Source organism: Panthera onca, chromosome X, assembly GCF_046562875.1.
Source record: "Panthera onca isolate mPanOnc1 chromosome X, mPanOnc1 haplotype 2, whole genome shotgun sequence".
Taxonomy (NCBI): domain Eukaryota; kingdom Metazoa; phylum Chordata; class Mammalia; order Carnivora; family Felidae; genus Panthera; species Panthera onca.
This window is the reverse complement of record NC_138357.1, coordinates 101,718,620-101,741,194: the sequence shown is the minus strand read 5'-3', so window position 1 is coordinate 101,741,194 and position 22,575 is coordinate 101,718,620. Positions and strand designations below refer to the sequence as shown.

Here is a 22,575-nt window from a genome sequence, read left to right as displayed (position 1 = left end):
GGAAACATTTCAGAACAAGGAACTGAGAGTTATGTCTGAAGAAGAGGAAACAATTTGCGTTGGAAATTCACGGGCAACTTCATATCATGTAAAGAGTTTTTCTTAGATGATCTATAAAACTAATTGGATACCCAAAGAGATTTAGTGGCAAATGACAGTAAGCCTCCTGTGTGAAGATTAAGCCAAATGAAGAAACACTTGGTGAGCATCACAAAAATAAAGGGAAAGGAAGTCAAATCACTGTTAAAGAATACCTTTAGGAAAAATGGATTCAAGGTGAAGTAAAAACATTATTATCATCAAATTGTGGAATTACTGAATCTACATATTTTTACCTAAATCCATACAACAAGAGCACTGTACTGAACAAAGCTTCTAGCTAGTAAATTTTAAATCTATAGTTTTAAAAATGGTGATGGCAGGTTAGTTTTCAGTTTGTTTCCTTTGTTGGGAGAATATTTCTTTCTCTTTCTTCATGAACTCCCACTACCCAAAGGACTCTCCTACCACACCCAACAGAGGGAGAAGACAAGAAATCCAGGTGCTGCCGGATGCACTGAATCACGGTATTGAAGTACCTTCTCCCATCTATCCTTGGCTATCAACACTTGGATGCTTCGATTTTATGTGTACATATTAAATTACTATGATTTAATTGCTGTTTATTATTAGAGTATAAAAAAAGATGTCTCTCTGCTTATCAAAAACTAATTACAAGTGTTTGAGTGCCAGAGAACCACAGAGCTCTGGAAAACTCAGGAAGAAAAAGGAAGCTCTAGAAAATTTACACATGGCAGAGGTCACCCAGGATTTTAAAAGAAGAAATATATTTTATTTACAAAGAAGCCAAGCAGTTGGACCTATAACCAAAACAGGCAGGGAGGTACAGTCAATAAACCAGATTAGGCCAGTAGTAAAGAGGGATGAGAGATAGATAAGCTGCCCAAGAAGACAGAACAGACATATTCTATGTGGTCATTAAAAGATGATTTCAAGCGCAAAATGAATGTATCCTTACAAACAGGCCAGGAAATCCCTGGGGGAATCAGAATCACCTAGAAGCCTTTCTAAAATGCAGATTTCTGGGCCCAACTTCCAGGCCCTCTGAGTCAATAGGTCTGGGATGGAACCTAAGAATTTGCATTTCTAACAAGTTCTCAGGTGATGCTGATGCTGCCAGTCTGGGGACCACACTTCTTGAGAACCATCCATTCTGCTTGGATTAATTGGTAACAAGAGGTGAGGTTTCAAGTCTTGGTACCAGCACTATCAGCAGGGACCTGCTGAGCCACTGTAAGTACTTCAACCCTGCCGTGTGCTAGCAGCCACTTGAGACTGTCCTCAATTCCACAGTCCCCTGTAGCCCCTGCACACCCTAGGCCTGTGGACCACCATGCTTCCCAGGGTGGTCCTTCCCCGGAAAACACCCCAAGTCCTCAAGGCAACAGAAAACTCACCCAGGAACCTATTTCTTTTAAATTTGGGCCTTGCTGTGATGGCCTAACTGATTCTGTTTTAGAATCCGCCTAAGGGCCACAGTTTCTTCTCTCCTTTGCTTTTGATCGTTTACATCAAATAAAAAATCAGTTTTGACCGTGAAAAATAATGGATCTACATGGTTTGGATAAAAGCACAGATCAAGAGGAAATGAAATACTTGACTCCTCATTTCCCACCTCAAATGAAAAGTAGGAGAACATCCCATGGGCTATTAGTGATAATATTTCAAAAACAAATTGCACTGATTATAAATAAAAGAGTTTGAGCACACTGTATCTATACCTAGGTATGTAGTAGGAACTGGTGACAGATGGTACCTGTTTTGGGTCTCAGATTGTGACATATTTTAATGAACATTAAATTCTTATTCACTGCCTGAGTCAGCAGGGGAATTTTACCTCAAATTCTAGACCAGCTGTCAGATTTTGTTAATTGGCTTAAACTATCAAACGGTAAGACTTATACAAAACATATTTTCACTTTGTTCACAAGTAAGGTGACATAATTTGAATTTTAATCATACTGGATAATTACTGAGCATTTTCATGGTCCTGAGGTTAGTCAAGTCTTTTATTCACAAAAATGTCAACATAGTAGCACTTGACTGTTAGAAATGATGGTTCTCGATCACAGTTCTTTTTTTGTCAAGGAACCAAATGATATGAGGAGTTCTGAAATAGCTTAAAAGGGCTGGACCTGAGTCTGGATGTCTTGGTGCTCAATTTGACTCTGCTACTAATGCTCTTTGATAGCTTATGCATGCCATATGTGTGTGTGTGTGTGTGTGTGTGTGTGTGTGTGTGTGTGTGTGTGTGTGTTTTCCCCTGGGCCTCAATATCCTCTTCTGAAATAAACTTGTCTAGTTCCTCCTTTTCATACCCAACGCTACTTAGTTCAGTTCCACTAACTGGCCTCCTTACTACCCAAGAGTATTCCAAAAATGCAAATATGAATCGTATCAAGTTCTCAGTGGCTCCTCATCAGCTGTGGAACAAAATTACAAATACATCACTGACATTTTTGCATTCTTTTGATACAGATACAGATCACTTTTCTGAAATTTGTCTTTAGTGGTCAAATCACTCCAGAAAGTATATCTTTTTTGAGGAGTGAATTCTCATCCATAAGAAACTAGCTTGTGATGACAAGCAATATATTTGTGAATCAATTTTAAATTAAAAGCCTAAAGATCAGTAACTATGGAGCAAAAATGTATGATACAAATCAATATTTGGGAAAATGATACACATTTAACTGGGGAAACATATTTAAGATCAGCTTTAAATAAATGATTTAATTATGTCACACAATATCAATACAGATATAAATCATTTCATTTAGGTAAAATTATAAAATGTTATTTATAACAGACCTTTGTTTTATATTAGAGTTAACATCAAGTTAGCATTTAAGAGAATCGCTCTATCAAAACAAGAAGAAATTCTAACTTTGGAATATTTTATTTGAAAAATTAAGCTCTTAATATTACACTGCCCTCTACTACACAGCCAAATAATCAGGTTCACAGTGGAATAGAAGCTTTAGAGGTCTTTTCTAATCCTCTACGTTTTCACTCAAACTAAAATATCTCATTGAAGCCCTCTGTGATGTTCTTTTATTGCCAAAGTTCCCTTATTTTTCAAAACACACAGGCACTTATAATTAATGCTACTGATTTGCTTTAATATTTTTTCTAATTTTCCAAATGAAGGTATAAGCCCCTTATGTGAGGATAATCACTTCTTATACTTCGATTTCTCAAAGAATTTAATTTAGACTATTACTTTAGAACCACATACTGTTTAGAACTATACAGAATATTCCTATGTACTTCTCAGTGTTACCTTTTTATTTTAACTGAATTCTTATTCCAGGGATGGTATTTTTTTTCAAAAGTACAATTTTTTTTTTGAAAACCATAGTTGCCAATCTGCCTACATCTAATGTGAATTAATGTTCGTATTCCTCCAAAATTCATGAAATGAGGGCTGAAGCCTCTACTGTGGTAATATTAGGAGAATGGGCTTTTGGGAGGTAATTGGGTTTAGATGAGGAGAAGAGAGTAGAGCACCACAATGGGATCAGTGCCCTTAGAAGAAGAGGAAGAGGCATCGGATCCTCCTCTAATTCTGCTGCTATGTGAGGATACAGCTAAAAGACGCTAAGAGCCAGGAAAAGGGACCTTACCAGGAACCAAATCTGCTGGCACCATGATCTCATACTTCCAAGCTTCCAGAAATGTGAGAAATAAATGTCTGCCGTGTAAGTCATCTAGTCCGTGATATTTTGTTATAGAAGTCTGAGATGTCTAAGACAGGAATTGGTACCAAGAAGTGGGGTACCACTGTAACAAATACCTACAAACGTGTATACAGCTTTGGAAGTGAGTAATGGGTAGAGGCTGAGAGCGCTCAGGTGCTCTAACCTGCAAGGTGCAGGTTAGAGAAGGTTGAAATTGCTGTGAAATGACTCCTAAAGGCAATTCTGTTGAGGGCTCAGAGAAAGAGACCTGGAAAGCGTCCTGTTTTTAGAGAATACATAAATTAAAACGGACAAAATATTACTATAAATATGGATGGCAAAAGTCATTCTGATGAGGTCTTAGATGAAAATGAGGGTGATGTTATTGGCAACTGGAGGAAGGATGATCCTGATTATAAAGTGGCAAACAACTTGGCTGAATCGTGTTCATGTTCCAGCATTTTGCGGAAGGTGGAACTTGTGAGCAATGAAATTGAATATTTAGCTGAGGAGATATCTAAGCAAAGTGGCATGATTTCTCTTGCCCATGGTAAAATGAGAGAAGAGAGAAATGAAATGAACAAGAGTCATTTGGCATAAAGGCACTAGAATTTAAAGATGTGGCAAATCCTCAGCCTATCCATATTGCAAAGAATGAGAAAATATGTTCAGAAGAGAACACTAAGGGTATGGCTGACTGACCACTTGATAAGATTAGTGTGGGTGGGAACCAGAGACCTAGTCAGGCATCTCAACAGAACCCAGGAATAGAGATGGAATTATACCAACAGAAACACTGCCAGCTGAGACTAAAAGCAATGGAGAAAAATGGAAAGAATGAAGGAAGGCTGTCTAACATGTGCTATTCCTAAAGAAAAGCGAAGAATAACGTAGGTGATTCTGAGTTATAAGACGTACCACTCCCACCACAGGCCCAGAGAGCAGAGCTAGTGCTTCCTGGGTTTCAAAGAGTGGGTCTACCTCTCCAGTCCACGGGGCAGGATGCCCCTCCCCAGTACCGCAGGAGCAGAGCCACTGGGTAGGGCTGCTGCAAGGGCCACATGGGTGGTGCCCTGTGGAACTGAACAGATAAGGCTAACTTGTGGAGTCCTGGAGGTGAGGCTGCTTCTCCAGTGGTCCTGGAGGGCAGTGCATCAGTCCAAAGAGGACTATTCTTGAGGCTTAAGATCTAATGGAATTTTCTTTGCTGTGTTTTGGACCTATTTGGAACCTGTCACTCCTTCCTTCTTTCCTTTTTCTCATTTTTGGAAGGGGAATGTCTGTCCTCTGCCTGACGCACCAACATATTTTGGGAGCGCTTAACTTGCCTGGTTTCATAGTGTCACAGCTAGGTAGGAAGTCTGCCTCAGGATGAATTGCACCTGGAGTCTTACCACATCTGATTTAGATGATGATGAAACTTTGGAATTTATACTGCAGAGCTGATTCTGGAACCAGTTAAGACTTCCGGAGCTCATAAGATAGAATGAATGCACTGTGCATGTGAGAAAGATATGAATTTGGGGGGGCCTGTGGGTGTGATGTTATAGACTGAATGTTTGTGTCCCCACAAAGTTCAGATGTTGGACCCTACCCTCACACACTTACATAAAATGTGATGGTAGTAAGAGGTGGGGCCTTCGAGAGGTTATTAGGTTTAGATGAGATCCTAAGGGTGGAGACCTCATGTTGGAGCTCATGCCCTTCTAAGAGGAGGAAATGGGTGAAGGTTGATCAAAAGGTACAAACTTTCAGTGATAAAATAAATAAGCATGGGGAATGTAATGCGCAGAATGGTGACTACAGTTAATAATAACAACATAATGTGTATCTGAGAGTTAAGAGGATAGATCTTTAAAGTTCTCACCACAAGAAAAAGAATGTACCTGGGTGAGGTGATGGGTGTTAACTAATCATGGCGGTCATTTTGTAATACATACAAACACTGAATCATTATGCTATACATCTGAAAGTAATGTGATATGTCAATTACATCTCAATTTAAAAAATTAATTAAAAAAAATAGGAAATGGGCTAGATGGCCAATAGTTATTAAGGAGGGCACTTGTGATGAGCACAGGGTGTTGTATGTAGTGATCAACCATTGAATTCTACCGCTGAAACCAATATTGCACTGTATGTTAACTAAAATTTAAATTAAAAAAAAAATAAACGCGGGAAAGAGACACCAAAATTTCCTCTCTTTCTACCACGGGAACACAAGGTAAGAAGGTGCAGTATGCAAATCAGAAAAGGGTCCTCACCAAAAACTAAAGCTGCTGGCAGGTTGATCCTGGACTCCCCAGCTTCCATACGCGTGAGAAATAAATATTTGTTTAAGTCACCCAGTCTATGGTATTTTATTATAGCAGCCCAGGCCATCTAAGATAATATAGCTGTTCCTATTGTAAAGAAAATTTACAATATGATATAATTGAACAGACTATGATTTAAGCCACAACAATGAGTATTTGGTTTAAGATCGGAAAGAATAAAGAGACCAAATAATGGTGTTACTGTCAACTATTTGGTTTCTTTTTTAAAAAAAAGTTGTGAACGCTAAAAAATACATACAGCCAGTTTTTGAAGACTTGATAACATTTCACTTTGATCCTTAAAGCCAGTTGTGTGAATCTTGTTCAATGCATCTTCTTTTTCTGAAAGCCATGCACTAAAAAGGCACTGAAAGAAATAAAATAATTCCAAAAAAGAAAATAAACAATTACTAAAGTAGATCATCATATGCTTTCTTTTTCCCATTGAAAATCTCACCATATCTTTCACTGACACAATTTCCCCCACATGACTCACCTGTTCTTCGGTAAAACGCTGCCATTTCAGGAGGATGTCTTGTAAAAGAACCCAACGATCTTCTGTCCATCTACAGATGTTTGCCCACCTATCTCCCAGGACCTGGGGGAACAGACAACCCATCACCACATCAGCAGACAATTAACTGTTAACTGAATTTCATTTAAAATTGCATGATTGAGGTGGCTTAGTCTGTTAAGCGTCCAACTCTTGATTTCAACTCAGGTCATGATCTCATGGCTTCTGGCATACAGCCTCCTATCAGTGGGTTCTGCACTGACAACATGGAGCCTGTTTGGAATCCTCTCCCTCTCTCTCATTGCCACCCCCCAACTCATAAGTGCTCCCATCTCTCCCTCTCTAAAAATAAATATTTAAAAAATAAAAATAAAATAAAATTGCGTGAATGATTCGTGACAGTATCTAATTATGAGTCTCCTATGTATACTAGGAGTTTAAGGACACCCTTCGTGATTTGCTTATAATGACATACGTATCAAGCCTTTCATTTGTCTTTAGATTATTTCATTCACTCTTTCAAATTACATTGAAAAGTAAAGATACTTACAAGAAGTTTGAGGCAGTTATCATACCTATTTGAATCATACCTATACACTATTTGAAATGTCTCCATGGTAAATGTAAGAGAGTAAAGCCATAAATATAGAATTTAAGAGGATTTTGTATTGATAATATGTGAAATGGGTATCTTTCTCCGGTCTGAAAACATATACCAAAGGATAAAAGTCTGACTACTAAATAGAATACCTAAAGACTCTTCTGGAAAGTAATGCTGTGTAATTAAAATTGCTTAATGTCTTGATTGTAGAAGAAAATTTCAATTTAATTTACTTCCACATGTGGACTTTAAAAATTACCTAGATTATTATTACAAACGATTTAAAATCACTCTGTTTCTAAAGTATTCTAGAGAGAAAATTTTAATATTCGCTGCATAGTAACTGCCATATCCCTAGCATGTTACTAATATTTATATACACACACTATTTTAATATATCACATAAACCAACTACCAATGGTATGTATATATGAATATATGTATGTCCATATGTATATGTTTGCTGGATGCTGGAGACAAACATCTTTATTAAAGATACTATCAAAATTTTGACAAACATTTCAAAACAGATTTGCAAACAGTGCTTCCCTTTCCAACAGGCAGCGCTGTGAAAAGTCAATACGGTAAGACAACACAACTTGAATCAACATTAGTTCAAAATCCTTGTATTTTTGACCGCATAACTTATGTTCCCACATGATAAAACAAATGATAGCTTAAATCAACATCAACAGGTAAACTCAATGCAATGAAAGTTTGTGCTGTTTGATGAATTCACGGTATGATATGGTTAAATGTATCCACTCCTGTTTATATTCCTGACTCCCAGGATGAAACAAACAAACAAACAAACAAACAAACAAACAAAAAACTCTAAATATACATTTCATGCCAATAATAGTTTCTTTGTATATCTCTCTTCAAAAAATACTTTGTAGCAGTGTATAAGCAGGTTACCTTCAAGTTTAACTTTACGACTTTGCCCCCAAACTATAGATCTGTTTCATTTTCTAACATATTGATTTTGCCCAACATTAATAAAGCTGCCAAACTGTTGAAACGGAAACACTTTTGTCTCTTGCAACAGAAGTAGCAATTTGACAGAAAAAGAAATCCCTATGATAACACTCATCAGTTGCTTAACCTGAGGGTTTGACCTACAGAGAGAAGCAGCATTTTTTTCCTCCATGCACGCTCACATGCACACCACCTCTACACACATGCAGCCTGAGCACACGCTTTCAGACACCAGGAGGCACAGTATGCTTCCCATTGCTCTAACCGAGTGGGAAGCAGTGTAGCTAATGATGAACCACACCATGTACACAACTAGCAAACACCTTAAGGCAACCACTGCAACGGGGAGTTAACTTGCAGGGTGGATTTACTGTTCTAGATCAAATCAGTCTGTATGTACATGTGTGTGTGCATACCTATACACATACAAATACTCATACACCTTTCTATTCCTTAACCCTCCGAAACAATGTTTCTTTTTTGCATTCTGTGCAAATTTCTAAATATTCTACCATTTAAGGCAAAGACTTGGTATTAAGAAACGGCAGGAAATACCTTTTCACCTTGCATATTACTGGGGTTTTTTTTAAACACGCATAACTTTGAAGTACACACATTGAATTCTCAATATCTAAAAAAAACATTTCTAATGATAAACACAAGTTTTTAAGGAGAATAAAAACTCATTTGAAGTAGTGACACTGGATCCACAATATTAAAAAAAATATTTCTATTGACAAACATAAATTGGTAGGAGGCAGAAAAAACACTGTCACAAATGCAGGGAACCAAAGTCCAATGGGGAGAAAATAACTCAAGTTTACTAAGAGTGAAACTTTCAACAAGCAAAGTCTCATTTTTAGAATCTTAGAGCAACTCATTTGGAATTTTAAATACAACCAATCAAAATTGCACCGGCATTCTTCTCAAAGCTAGAACAAACAATCCTAAGTTTTGTATAGAACCACAAAAGACCCCCGAATAGCCAAAGTAATGTTGAAAAAGAAAACCAAAGTGGGAGGCATCACAATCCCCGACTTCAGCCTCTACTACAAAACTGTAATCATCAAGACAGCATGGTACTGGCACAAAAACAGACACATAGACCAACGGAATAGAGAACCCAGAACTGGACCCATCAAATACATGTCTAGCACCATGACTCTGCTTGGTGTTGGTCAAATTCACCTATTAGAGTTTTGTTTGTTTTTTTTTTTTTTTTGAGGTGAGCCAGCTGGTTATGAAGTTGATTGCATATATATTTTTCTTCATAACTGGGACTAGACTGCTTGATCTTCTGATATTCTTGTAAGACTTCTTCATGAACGTTCTGATTGTCTTTTGAGCCCAGATAAAGCTGATTTTGCTGTGCATCCAGTTTCACACATCTTCTACCTACAGTCTCCATCCTGGCACACAAGGCCCTGTACTCATCAAACTCAGTATTGAAGTCATCCTTGGGTAATTCTGGCATTGCTCAGAGGAGACGATAGCAATATATTTTATCAAATAATCTAGGAGTGCAATTGTTGAAGAAGGCTCCATAGAGTCAGTACAACCTTCTTTAACTCCTTCATTGGAAACTGGACTGAAGTTGTTCAGCTTGGCAATTCCTTCTTCTCCTTTAAGGTCCTCTTCGTTTTTTCAGTTGTTGCAATGTTGTGTTTTTTAATTTGGCCTTTTTCCTTCTGTTTTTTAGACTTTTTTGGACTTTGTGTGAGACTGAATAGTTTCCTTCCATAGGCTTTGGGCACTTTAGTAGAACTGAACCAGGGGATAATGTTTCCAGAGAAGTTCTAGAAGAGTATTTGTCTTGCCTGTCCTCATATATACTACTGTTTTGACTAAAACTGTTAAGAGGTAGGTCTTGAGTCCCCTGGCCTTCTTGAGTTCTAGGGGAATTAGAGTGAGAATTTAGTCTGAGGAGGATTGGAGATGGGCAGGTGGGTTGAAGGCAGTAGTGAGGGGTAGGGATGGCAGCAGCTGCAGGGGACGGCAGGGCGCCTGCAGATTTTTCACGGGTGGGATTCAAAGGGCAATTTAACGTTGGAGGCATTCTTTTTGTCAGGTGAGGTCTTTGAGATTTTTTATTCATTAAAGGATCAATGAAATCTGAATCCAAAAGCCATATCTGAGGAGAAGATGCAGCATTGCTACTAGAACATGCAGGAGATTCTGAATGGCTGGTGCTGGCAGCATTCTGTGATAGATTCAGCTTTCTCCAGAGCACTGACTCTAATGACTATTTCACTGTATCCAGGTCAGTCTCTTTGAATCTCTTTAAAAACATAATCCTTTACGGTAAACGAGAGGCCCTTAGGATTCAGATTGGCTACCTGTTGCAGAATTGCTCCGAGGGAGTTCCCATCTTGGTGATTGACGCCATCTTTCTGCTCAGGTATCTTGTGGGCCTTCAGTGCCAGCAAGCAAATCACACTGTCCCTACGTGGCCAGTGAGAAACACTGCTGCTGCCCTGTGTCTTTTGAATCATATCTGCAAGGTTCCTGGGGGTTGACCGTTTCCTCTCAGGTACGGTATCTGAAATAGCTTGAGGTGCTTTCTGAATTGACACTCTTTTCCCTACATACGGTCCACCAGGTTTGATAACTTCTGTGCTTTGGCTGTGGGACTCCCCCTCTGCCTCAGGCATTCTTTCTCGTATCATCTGATAGGAGTCATTGGTTGCATATACTGTAATTTTATCTGGCATAAGACCCGGACAACTGAGCTGGGAGACTCCAGAGCTAGAGAAGGTTTGCTGGATACAGTCAAGGCTGCCCTGGGAGTTGTCTTTATCCACATTTGACAAATAGAAAATAAAGCCATACACTTCATTAGGGGGATCATTTTTAGGAATGTTGACAAGCCCTTGGAATACCTGGAACTAAGCTGAAGGTCAAAAGGAATTACTATAAAACCTTGGATTGTGACTACCTTGTTCTTTGAATGTTCTGCAAGACAGGCAAACATTTCTAAGAAATTTTAACTTGATAAATGACTTACGTCTTGCAATACGAGTAGTACATGATGCTGAATGTCACATGAGCACAAGGGAGTCAGTGGCTCTTCTCTCTATCTATCTCCCTCTCTCTCATCCACCCACTGCAGGATTCTGGGTGATCGTCTCCCATGCTTGGATGCTTGGTCTTAGGCCACAGTGTTTGGCACAATTCAGTGATTTTTCACAATGTTGGAAAGTGCCCAGAAATGGCACTAGTGTAGTAATTTTTGCCACTTCAAAGATCCTCTGGGCAGTCCTTTGCTTTTCCAGACAAGAGTAAGCTTAGTAATGTTTTGCTTCATTCTAGGTCATTGGATAGTTTCCTTGTTAAAGTTTCATGAAAAGAAAAAGATTCTGCTGACCCAGTAGATACAAGCGATTCCATTAGTGATAGTGAAAGTTGTCCTACACAGTAACCTTCCTCTCCTTGTCTTCCTCACATCAGCCACGAAGGCTTTCAAAGGTAAGTGCAGGTTAATTTATTTTTCTTTGTATTTTGTATTTTCCCTATTATTTCACATTATATTACAGTATTGTAATCGTTTTTATATGAGTATTTTTGGGTGGTAGAGCGAATCATCTGAGTTTCCATTATTTCTTGCGGACAAATTCACTTAGATATACAAGTGCTTTGGATTACAAGCATGTTTCCAGAAAGAATTAGTGTCACAAACCAAGGGTTTACTGTAGATTCTTGCGGCTCTGACAGGTCTCCAGCGCCCAGATCGCCATCTCAGTGAGCTTCACATGTAGGAGGGTGATGTTGTCTTACACGACAGCCTCTAGCCCTGCCCACCACACCCCTTCCCTGGGCCCTACCCTCCACTGCAGCCGTCACCACAGCTAAGGCCACCCCACGGCTGATGTACTGTCATATATCCAACTACCAATGGTGTTTAGATGAGAAAATATATGTTCAGATAACAGCTGTGCAAAGGGAATATTTTAAGACAAAAATTAGGCATCATTTATTTTAATTCCATTATGATGCACTTCAGAGTCTAAAACTTCAACTTTTTTTTTTTTACTTTTGTGTAAATAAGAGAATTATTTTCCTACAGCTACCAGATCTTTACAATGAGAAGTAGCTCAAAATAGAGATATATTTTATTTTGTATAGAATCAGGGCTAGAAAAAAATGTGTGTAACTCATATTTTTTACAAATATATTTGGTATCTGAGATAAGTTTCGCCATAATTTCTGGCATATTTGATGCTACATGTTTAGATTCACGTATCTAGAAGATAATGATATATGATTCAAATAATACATATGCAATGAGCATCATGAAAAAAAAAATCCACCTATTCCTAGGAGGCTTGAAGACCCACCTAATTTTTTCAAAACCATCTACCCTACCAACTTTCCAAAAAGGGAGTCCTGTGCATGAGTAAGGAGTAGGCAATAACATTTTACTAACAGTATGAAAATGATCATGTACTCATATTCAGCATGGTCACAAGTGAGTTTTAGGTGTTTTTCAGTAATGTCAATAAAAATGTTATCGCTTTCAACATAATGCAGCTGATTTTCCTATTTTTTATAGTTTCACTCTCTACTCCTTTTGAATTATGTTAGTTTATGGCAGAAGAAACAGCACTGAAATAATAACGCAAGATACCCAAAGGAAACATGCTGACATAAATCAATGAATTCAACAATATTAGCCACTTAGTTATTACAACCAAGTTTGTTGTTTTTTTTTTTTTTTTTTTTTTTTCTGAAACATATTAGAAGTTCTTTAAGTTCCTAGTGCCGATGTCAGGACACATCAGGTAAAATGGTATGTAATAGATCTGTTAAAAACATTAGCTCCAGAGAAAATCTTACCCCTTAAAGCCATAAACTACACTATCCACCTGATTTGAGGAAAAAGATATAAAAGGCCAAATTGTGGGATGCTGACTACACCCATTCAACCCCCCTGGAGACGGGAGTGAAGGTGAGGAAAGTACCTTCTTCATAAATGAAAGAAAACGTACTGAGACTTCTAAATAGGTACAGCATCGTCTCTCCAGTGCTACAGGACACATAAAGGTAGTGTCCACTGAAGTAGCATCTTAGGTTTGTAACCTCATAGATTGACGATTACAATTTATTAATTTTAGTGGACTTCCTATAAAACAAATCTGAACAGGGGTGCCTGGGCAACTCAGTCAGTTGAGTGTCCGATTTTGGCTCAGGCCATCATCACACGGTTCATGAGTTTGAGCCCCATGTTGAGAATGAATGGGACTGGGATTCTGTTTGGGATTCTCTCTCTCCCCCTTTCTCTCTGTGCCACACAACTTGTGCTTTCTCTCTCTCTCTCTCTCAAAATAAGTAAATAAACTTAAAACACATCCAAATAAAGACCTCCATATACTAGATTCCTTAAGGTTGTTAACTTTATAGAAATTCCAAAGTATTCTAATGTGGTACACTTTACACTATAGCTTTTTTTCACTATATGAATGAGTCACAAAAACTAATAATAAATATTCTTTTAGATACACAGTAAACCTATTTAACACAACTATTTTAAGAAGTGCCTTTGGTAATCCACTCATTATAACAGTTAATTTTGGTAATTTACTGAATGCTTATAATTCAGCCAATCCAATATTTAATTTAACTCGCAGCTAATGATAGCCTCTAATTCATTCATTCATCCATCATGAATCCATTTAAACAACAAATATTTATCGAACACATGGTGTATGTCAAAAATGAACAGAATAAAGAAGTTATGGGCTCAACTGTGTCTCATTTTTATTTTTGCATCTATACTTTATTTAGACACATTTATATCTTAAAGAGAGAAGAGGTTAACGAAAAAATGCATTATAGTTTCAGTGAGTTAAGAATACAGCTATTCCGGGACGACTGATTGGCTCAGTCAGTTAAGTGCCCAACTCTTGATTTTGGCTCAGGTCATGATGTCACGGTTTGTGAATTCAAGCCTTGCGTTGGGCTTTCCACTGACAGCATGAATCCTGCCTGGGATTCTCCCTCCCTGTCCATCTCCTTCTCCCTCTCTTCTCTTTCTTTCTCTCGCCCTTCCCAAGTCGTATGTGTGCTCACTCACTTTCTCAAAACCAATAAATGAACTTTAAAATACATAGCTATTTCCCTATGATTCTACACATAGCACATAGGTCTACAAAGACATATCTTAATGAAAGAAGATGTTAGTTGAAGGATGCATAACATGAATTATAGTCTCAATGAGTTCAGCACAGAACTATTCCGACATACATCTACACTTATATTCTGAAACATTTATAACTTTTTTATAAGTTTTTATTTAAATTCCAGTTAGTTAACATACAGTGAAATATTAGTTTCAGGTGTAGAACTTACTGATTTAACACTTACATACAGCACCCGGTGCTCATCACAAGTGCCCTCCTTAATCCCCCTCACCTATTTCACCCATCCCCCCTCTGGTAACCACCAGTTTGTTCTCTAGAAGTTTGTTTCTTAGGTTGCCTCTCTTCTTTTCCCCTATGACTGTCTTGTTTCTTAAATTCTCCTCATGAGTGAAGCCATATGGTATTTGTCTTTGTCTAACTGACCTATATCACTTAACAAAATACTGTCTAGTTCCATCCCTGTCATTGTAAATGGCAATATTTCATTCCTTTTGATGGCTGAGTAATATTCCATTGTGTATATATGCCGCATCTTCTTTATCCATTTATCAATCGATAGATACTTGAACCGTTTCCTTAAAATTCATACGTTGAAGTTCTATCCCCCTCTACTACAGAATGTGACTGTATTAGGAGACAAGGCCTTTATAGATAGGACCTTTACATAGGGTTTTTCATTTGAAATGGGGCTGTTATGGTGGTATCTAATTCAATCCGACAGGTGTCCTTATAAAGAGAGGAAATCTGGACACACGCAAAGACACAAGAGACACGTGAGCACACAGGAGACCATGTGAAGACACAGTGAGAAGATGGACATCCACAAGCCAAGGAGAAAGGCCCCAGATGGAACCAAACCTGCCAATACCTTGATCTTGGACTTCAAGCCTCCAGAACTGTGACAAAATAAATTTCTGTGGTCTAGGCCACTCAGACTTTGGTATTTTGTTAGAGCAGACCACACAAGCTAATACAAAAGACATATTTAAGAGAGACTGATTCCACGGCATTACAAAATATCTCGTAAAACTGAAGTTGTAGAAAGTAAAGATGTATTTATTACAGTGGGGAATTTTTATTTATTTTTATTTTTTTTAACATGAAATTTATTCTCTAATTGGTTTCCATACAATACCCAGTGCTCATCCCAACAGGTGCCCTCCTCAATGCCCATCACCCACTTTCCCCTCCTTCCCACCCCCCATCAACCCTCAGTTTAGTCTCAGTTTTTAAGAGTCTCTTATGGTTTGGCTCCTTCCTTCTCAGTAACTTTTTTCTCCTTCCCCTCCCTCATGGTCTTCTGTTAAGTTTCTCAGGATCCACATAAGAGTGAAAACATACGGTATCTGTCTTTCTCTGTATGACTTATTTCACTTAGCATAACACTCTACACTTCCATCCACGTTGCTACAAAAGGCCAGATTTCATTCTTTCTCATTGCCAAGTAGTGTTCCATTGTATATATAAACCACAACTTCTTTACCCATTCATCAGTTGATGGACATTTAGGCTCTTTCCGTAATTTGGCTATTGTTGAAAGTGCTGCTATAAACATTAGGGTACAAGTGCCCCTATGCATCAGGACTCCTGTATCCCTTGGGTAAATTCCTAGCAGTGCTATTGTTGGGTCATAGGATAGATCTATTTTTAATTTTTTGAGGAACCTCCACACTGTTTTCCAGAGTGGCCGTGCATTACAGTGGCAAAATTTTAGAAAACGCATTTCAATTACTAGAATAAAATCATTTAAAATCATTTAAATAGAGGAGATTTTTAATAATTTATTGTGATTCAACTTCCCAAATACATAAATGCTATCACTTTAGAGTTTTGTGTTTTATATGAGTAAAGACACAAATATCTAGACACATATCTATGGTCTAGATACATGTCTAGATACGTAGACCTAAGTGTTATGTCAGTCAACTGCTTGTATTACTTCTCAAATTTAAAAAAAATATTAACACTTCATTTTCAGGTAATAATTCTGGCAATCCTTTAAGAGTTTGGTATTATTACCCCCTACTCCCCCAAAAAATCAAGTGACTTTCAGAAAATTCATGGCTAAATCATTTCATCTGTCTCAAAAAAATTATGATATCAACCCCTTAAAGAATTGTCAGAAATATTAAACAAGATTATGTATTGGAAAGCAGTTTTAATTGGAATTGAGTTATATGAGTGTTCATAGTTATTTACATTTTGTTTGATCATCGTCTTTATATAAAATCTTCTAAGAACTAGCAAGGGCCATCTATTTTACTCTACTCACTCTAGAAAGGTAGTTATTAAATCTTTATAAGTGGTTGTCTAGATTTCAAGTATAGTCTTCTTTAAAGATTTCCAACACAAGAGAGTATACATAACCTTTATTAACACATTCCACTGCTTAAACCTATCTTACTCTCAGAAAACCATCAATGAACTGACTGTAAGTCACTTCTGTTGTAATGTGGGCATGAAGCTTTTTACTCACCTCAGTAAAATTAGATAAGTGAATTAGAAATTGCTTGCTCGTAGGCTGGACATGTTTGCCCACAGGTAGATTTTTGTAATGCTGTATGCACAAATACAAATGGATGTACACTGTGCTTCACTTTATGAATTTATCTGGTTATTACTTAGAAATATTGGCCCTGATTTGAGTTACAAAGACTAGAGCTAAGCAATTCGAAAATTATCAGTCAGCTCTATAATCAGTCAAAGATGCTGCTTCTTATCAGTGCCTAAAGGGACGTAACCAAATTGTTACACAAGTCTCAAAGATTGGATCGAATGAGGCTGACGGAAAGCTAAATAATTTTTTTAAAGAATCATTCCATTAGGATTAGAAGCCTCTTCTCTAGAGAAAAAAGAAAAGGTCTGAGTTTCCATTTAAAAAAAAATGAATCTTTCAAGCTGTTAGAAATAATGCATCTTTTTGTGAAGCTAGGTTAACATTATGCACACAAGTGAAAATGAATTATAACATCTCATAAAGTGATACGAAGAAATTAATTTTTATTTACGTTCTCATTTCGTCTTGGCAGTGAGAGAAGCCAAAGGTCAGTTCACTTGCTCTAACACACTTTTGTGGGCTAAATCACAACTCCATTATCATCTATGCTTAGATCCACAACGGGGAAACTTTCTCCCTCCCATTCAGTTTACATCCTATATTTTTAGACCTACCAAGGACACTTCTCATTTGGGTTCCTTTGTTTGGGTGAGTTGTTTTTTAGAAGCAGAAGTGCAAAGTGACCATCAGAGAAACATTTGGATAAAGGCAACTGAGGAAAATCTGATAAGCCTGGAAGGTAAAACTTAAGTGCCTTGACCTTTGAATTTATTGAGGCCAGTGATAGAATGTGAGAGCTAAACTGTGCCCATCAAGATTGGCATTACGGGACAAACCGTTCACATGAGTATGCTCACTAGAAAGAAACAATTATGTGCCATCAACCACACAACATAGCAGCAACTAGGATTTATAAGAAAGGGAGACAGCAAGCAGCGCATCTCATTTAGTTTAAGACCCTGGAATATACTGTCCCGCTGAACAAATTTTATGCATAATGTACCTTCTGATAAATAACATTACCTGATATTTCTTTCCTAGCTTATAAACAATTATAGAGTTAAAAAGGTTAAGCAACTTCACCTTAATGATAATGAAATGGAAATAACATCCAATACCTTAATGAAAGAAATAAAATAACTCCCATTATGAGGCTAGAAATGGGGCAGTGTATTACCGACTAGTGTTTTGCCAATTCTAGGATTCTCTTCTCAATGTTACATGTTTTTCCAAACTGTGAACCAAAGCAATATATTATAAAATGGCATGCCTTATATCCTCACTGTCTAACATATGGCCCAAGGTGGAAAAACGTGTCCTGATATATTGGGAAACACTTACTATAAGTTTCTCTGAGAATATCATTCCTACTTCTATTTAAATGGTCCTGTAGGATTGTTGACTGAAAAGGAACTTGTGACTGCCACTTCTCAGTGTGCAGTTTAAAGGTGAGAACTGGACACTGAGATGAGTCCTGGTCATTTGTGACAAGGTGAATAGTACTGGAGGGTATTATGCTAAGCGAAATAAGTCAGTCAGAGATAGACATAGATATCATATGACTTCACTCATACGTGGAATTTGAGAAACTTAACAGATGATCCTTGGGGAAAGGAAGGGAAAAAAAGGTAACAACAGAGAGAGAGGCAAACCATACAAGACTCTTAAATGCAGAGAACAAGCTGAGGGTTGCTGGAGGGGAGGTGGTTGAGGTGATGGGTTTAGTGGGTGATGGGCATTAAGGAGGGCACTCTTAGGGATGAGCACTGGGTGTCAAATGTAAGAGATGAATCACTGAGTTTTACTCCTGAAACCAAGGCTACAATGTATGTTGACTACCTTGAGAATTTAAAAAAAAGTGGGGGAGGGGAACCAGACACTGGAGATGAGTTAAGTAACTTGCCTAAGGCCACAGAAGCCACAGGATTGAGTTTCTGGGATCAGACCTCAGATCCATCTGGCAACAAGCCCGTGTTCTTTCACGATGTCATTTACTCAGTGGAACATGCGACATTCAATATGCCTTATAATATGTGCTACATAACCTAGTGAGATGTACACATGCAGAACCCTTTTTGAATCTTTTCATATTTAGTTTTAACAGAAGTTTTACTAGACTTAAGTATACATTTTATCTAACCCACTTAACAAGGATTTGAAGCATAACATTATACTTTCATCTGAAAACATTTGTGACATTTTAACTCCCTATTTGCTTAAGATATTTTTAGAAAATCAGAAAATACTCACACTCCCCGATCAAGAACATGTGCTCTTTGGCAAGGACTTATTTTTCAAAGGTAAATATGACTGTCTGACTCGTTAATGAAATTTTGTCTTGGTGATTATGCTAAAAACATAGTGAGATTTTTAACTTGAAGAAGCATGTTCCCCTGTGCCATTACAGTCAGTTCCATATATTATTTATTTTTATGAGTTTATAAAGTACTAATGAATAAATCTGGAAAGGCCCTGTTGTTGATGCTGTTATTATTTGCAGGCTATTATTTAATGTTCTGCGGCAGCTTAATAAACTCTGCTCTCTCGCTTCCACCAGTCTATTCAGCTGGGATACCAGAAAATAAGGAGCGGGAGTCCTAAGGAGCATTCCAGCATCCTTTCCAGTGTTCATCACACTCCTGCGCATTCTTTGGTAGTTTAAGATTTTACTGTTGCTTATTGTTTTGGACCTCACAGGCTCTGAACTTTTTGAAGTGGGGTGCTCCTTACCTTTGTGCTTAGTGTCTTAAGGGGTTATTATGTGAATTTCACATCGTATAGAAATGTCTCAAAGCTTAGTACCACCACTAGAGTTATCAATATGGGGACATTTTAGGCTTAAAAAGTCTTAGAAACTTTTTTGCCTTCTTCTTCATTAAAGACCTACCTTCTAGTCATTTATAGCAACAACAGAGCTATCTATGGTAAATTTGAAGAGGCAGAGAAAGATAGAATCACATGTGAAGTCCTATCTTCTCCACCTCAAATTCTAGATCTTTCATACTTACAATGGGCATCAGTATTAGAGCATAATCTGTGAATTGGGGACAGATCACTAGGCATGAAGTACAGATTGCCTAAAGTCTTGTCCCAATTCTACTGTTACCCAAATAGGTATCACCTCTCAGCAAACAATCTTGTTATGGTTTAGATTTCCCACTAGTGAAATGGAGATAATAGCAACTGCCCTGGTACCTTCCTAGCCAGGTCACAGCTAGGGTCAGATAGGTCAACAAAGGTGAGCATGCTCTGACAACTGTGATAAATTATAGATATGCTTGTGATCGGGAAACATTTAGAGTGTCATTGATGGGAAATCAGCTTTTGCTTCCAGACGTGGTAAGTTTACAGCATAATATAATTTTAATACAGAATACAGCAAAACATTTCAGCATGTCACTAAAACTACTAGTTTTTCATATTTTATCTATGGCTTATTAAGGTTTATATTTTATACAAGAGTTGAAAATCTTTTCCTTTAAAATTTTAAACCAAGAGCATAAGGTTTATATTTTATACAAGACTTGAAAATCTTTCCCTTTAAAATTTTAAACCAAGAGCATAATCTATCATGTGTCTTATTTGTAATCAAGTGAGGGAAAAACAGATAGCCTTCTATGCTTCATTCTAACTCTAGGCATTGAAATACACCATCTATAAGAAATCACAAATTTGGGGCACCTGCGCGGCTCAGTTGGTTAAAAATCTGGCTTCAGCTCCGGTCAAGACATCAGGGTTCATGGGTTCGAGTCCCACATCGGGCTAGGTGCTAAGGGCTCAGAGACTGAAGCCTGCTTCAGATTCTGTGTCTCCCTCTCTCTCTGCCCCTCCCCTGCTCATGCTGTCTCTCTCCCAAAAGTGAATAAATGTTTAAAAAAATGTTTTCAAGAAATCACAAATTCTAATGTATACATATCATCAAATGTACAAAATAATCTAGTTGTAAGAGAATGGGCAATAATGGGGACTGTAGCTAAATGGAGAGCTCTAAAGGTGCCAGAGCTATTTGATTCCTACTGAGGTTAATAGTCAGGAAAACACACAAAGGATCACCAGGTCACTTGCTTTTTCCACAAAGGCTTGACATTCATAGTTTTGTATCACATTTCCTAAACTTCAAATATTGATAACCAATAATAACATTATTAAATACCATGTAGACTAAACAGAACTTTATATGAACATACTTGTAACTTTAGAGGCAAAACACAAACACCTAGAAAGAAACAAACTACTCAAACTGACCAAAAAAAAGGAAAATCTGGAGAATGGAAGTGAAACCCAAAAGTGGAAATCAAAAATAGACAATCTTATGTCTATGAAATATATTTAATCTTTCATTTAAAACTTCCCCAAAAAAGAAAATTTCAGGTAGAAATGGCAAGTTTCTACGCCTGCACAATCAGGCGCTTAAACCTAGCAACCTATTACAAGGCAAACAATAGGCCAGTATCTTACAGGCACCCAATGGGAAAATTCCAAATCAAATGTTAGCAAATACTAGCAAAGAAATCTAACAACAAAGACAAAAGATTATACATATCATCTATGTTTGGTTTACATCAGGAATGCAAAGCTATTTTAGCACTAGAAAATGAAGCACTGTGATTTTACATATTAAGGGAATAAACAAGAAAAACAAATGATCATCTCAAGTGATCCTGAAAAAAGCGTTTGATAAAATTCAGCACCCAGTAAATGACAAAGCCTTTTAGAACAAGAGGAATAAAAAGGATCTATACCAAACCTACAGGAGATATCATGCTTTATTATGGTGATTTACTAAAAGCCTCACCTTCAGAAACACATCAACAGTAATCTCACTGTACTAGAGTATACAGTATAATAATAACTGATTTAATGAACAAGGAAAGACAGCAAAAGACAAATGGAAATTGAAATTTTAAAAATATACTATTTATAAAAACAGCAAATATATCAAAAAATATCAAAGAAAATGATTAAATCTCATAAAAAGTCTAAGATCCACTATCCTGGAAACTGTGTAACATTACTGAGAGAAAATAAAGGCCTAAATAAATGAAAGGCTACTCCACATTCATGAAATGAAATACTTTACATAATAAAGATACTAATCCACTATAAATTAATCTATATAGTCAATAAACCCAATTAAAATCATAGAAGAGTTTTTGTTTTGTTTTGTTTTGGTGGGGGCAGACAAGCTGATTCTAAAATCTTTAAGAAAATGTGAATAAAAATAGCCACAATAATTTTTTGAAAGGAGAAAACAAACATGAAGTGTTTACATTGGCCAAGGTAGATTTAGTGTTTCCTTCATCTTGACTAAACTTTGGCTACAAGCCTCTGACCTTGTTTTTCTTAGAGCACTTAATTTAGAGAATTTTGAACTGTAAATTTTTCTTTGCTCTTTGAGATGTAAATATGCTACAACCCAAGAATGTCCTTCTCAAGGACCTGAAAGTTATCTTTTTGAAATGTAATTATCAAGAAAGACAGTACCCCTGTCTCCCAATCTCTGGGAGGCTAGGAACCTAACTCTGATAAGGCACAATTAGCAAACACAGATGGCATAAATATATTGACTACCCAACCCCATAAAGTTTCTCCAATGGTTTTACGCCAGCTCATTGCAGCACTTAACAAACTCGTCTGCCTTTGGTTTAGTGGAACTGAGTGCAATCTCTTCCCTATTACAATAGTCTTGATTCCTAACTGCAATAGCCTTGAATAAATTCTCCCTTGCCTGTT

At 37.3% G+C, this 22,575-nt stretch overlaps 1 protein-coding gene and 1 pseudogene across 10 annotated transcripts in view; both read right to left on the bottom strand.

The window, feature by feature from the left end:
• Positions 1 to 22,575, bottom strand: part of DMD (dystrophin) — a 2,113,538-nt gene that overhangs the window by 1,384,811 nt on the left and 706,152 nt on the right. For all 10 annotated transcript variants that reach the window (XM_081792827.1, XM_081792829.1, XM_081792824.1 and 7 more), the window contains 2 exons: positions 6,552 to 6,653; positions 6,315 to 6,422 (listed from right to left, as the gene is read on the bottom strand). In XM_081792827.1, coding sequence (XP_081648953.1) covers positions 6,315 to 6,422; positions 6,552 to 6,653 — 210 coding nt within the window. The remainder of the gene's footprint in view (positions 1 to 6,314; positions 6,423 to 6,551; positions 6,654 to 22,575) is intronic.
• On the bottom strand, positions 9,299 to 19,489 carry LOC145714421 (RNA polymerase II elongation factor ELL2-like; annotated as a pseudogene).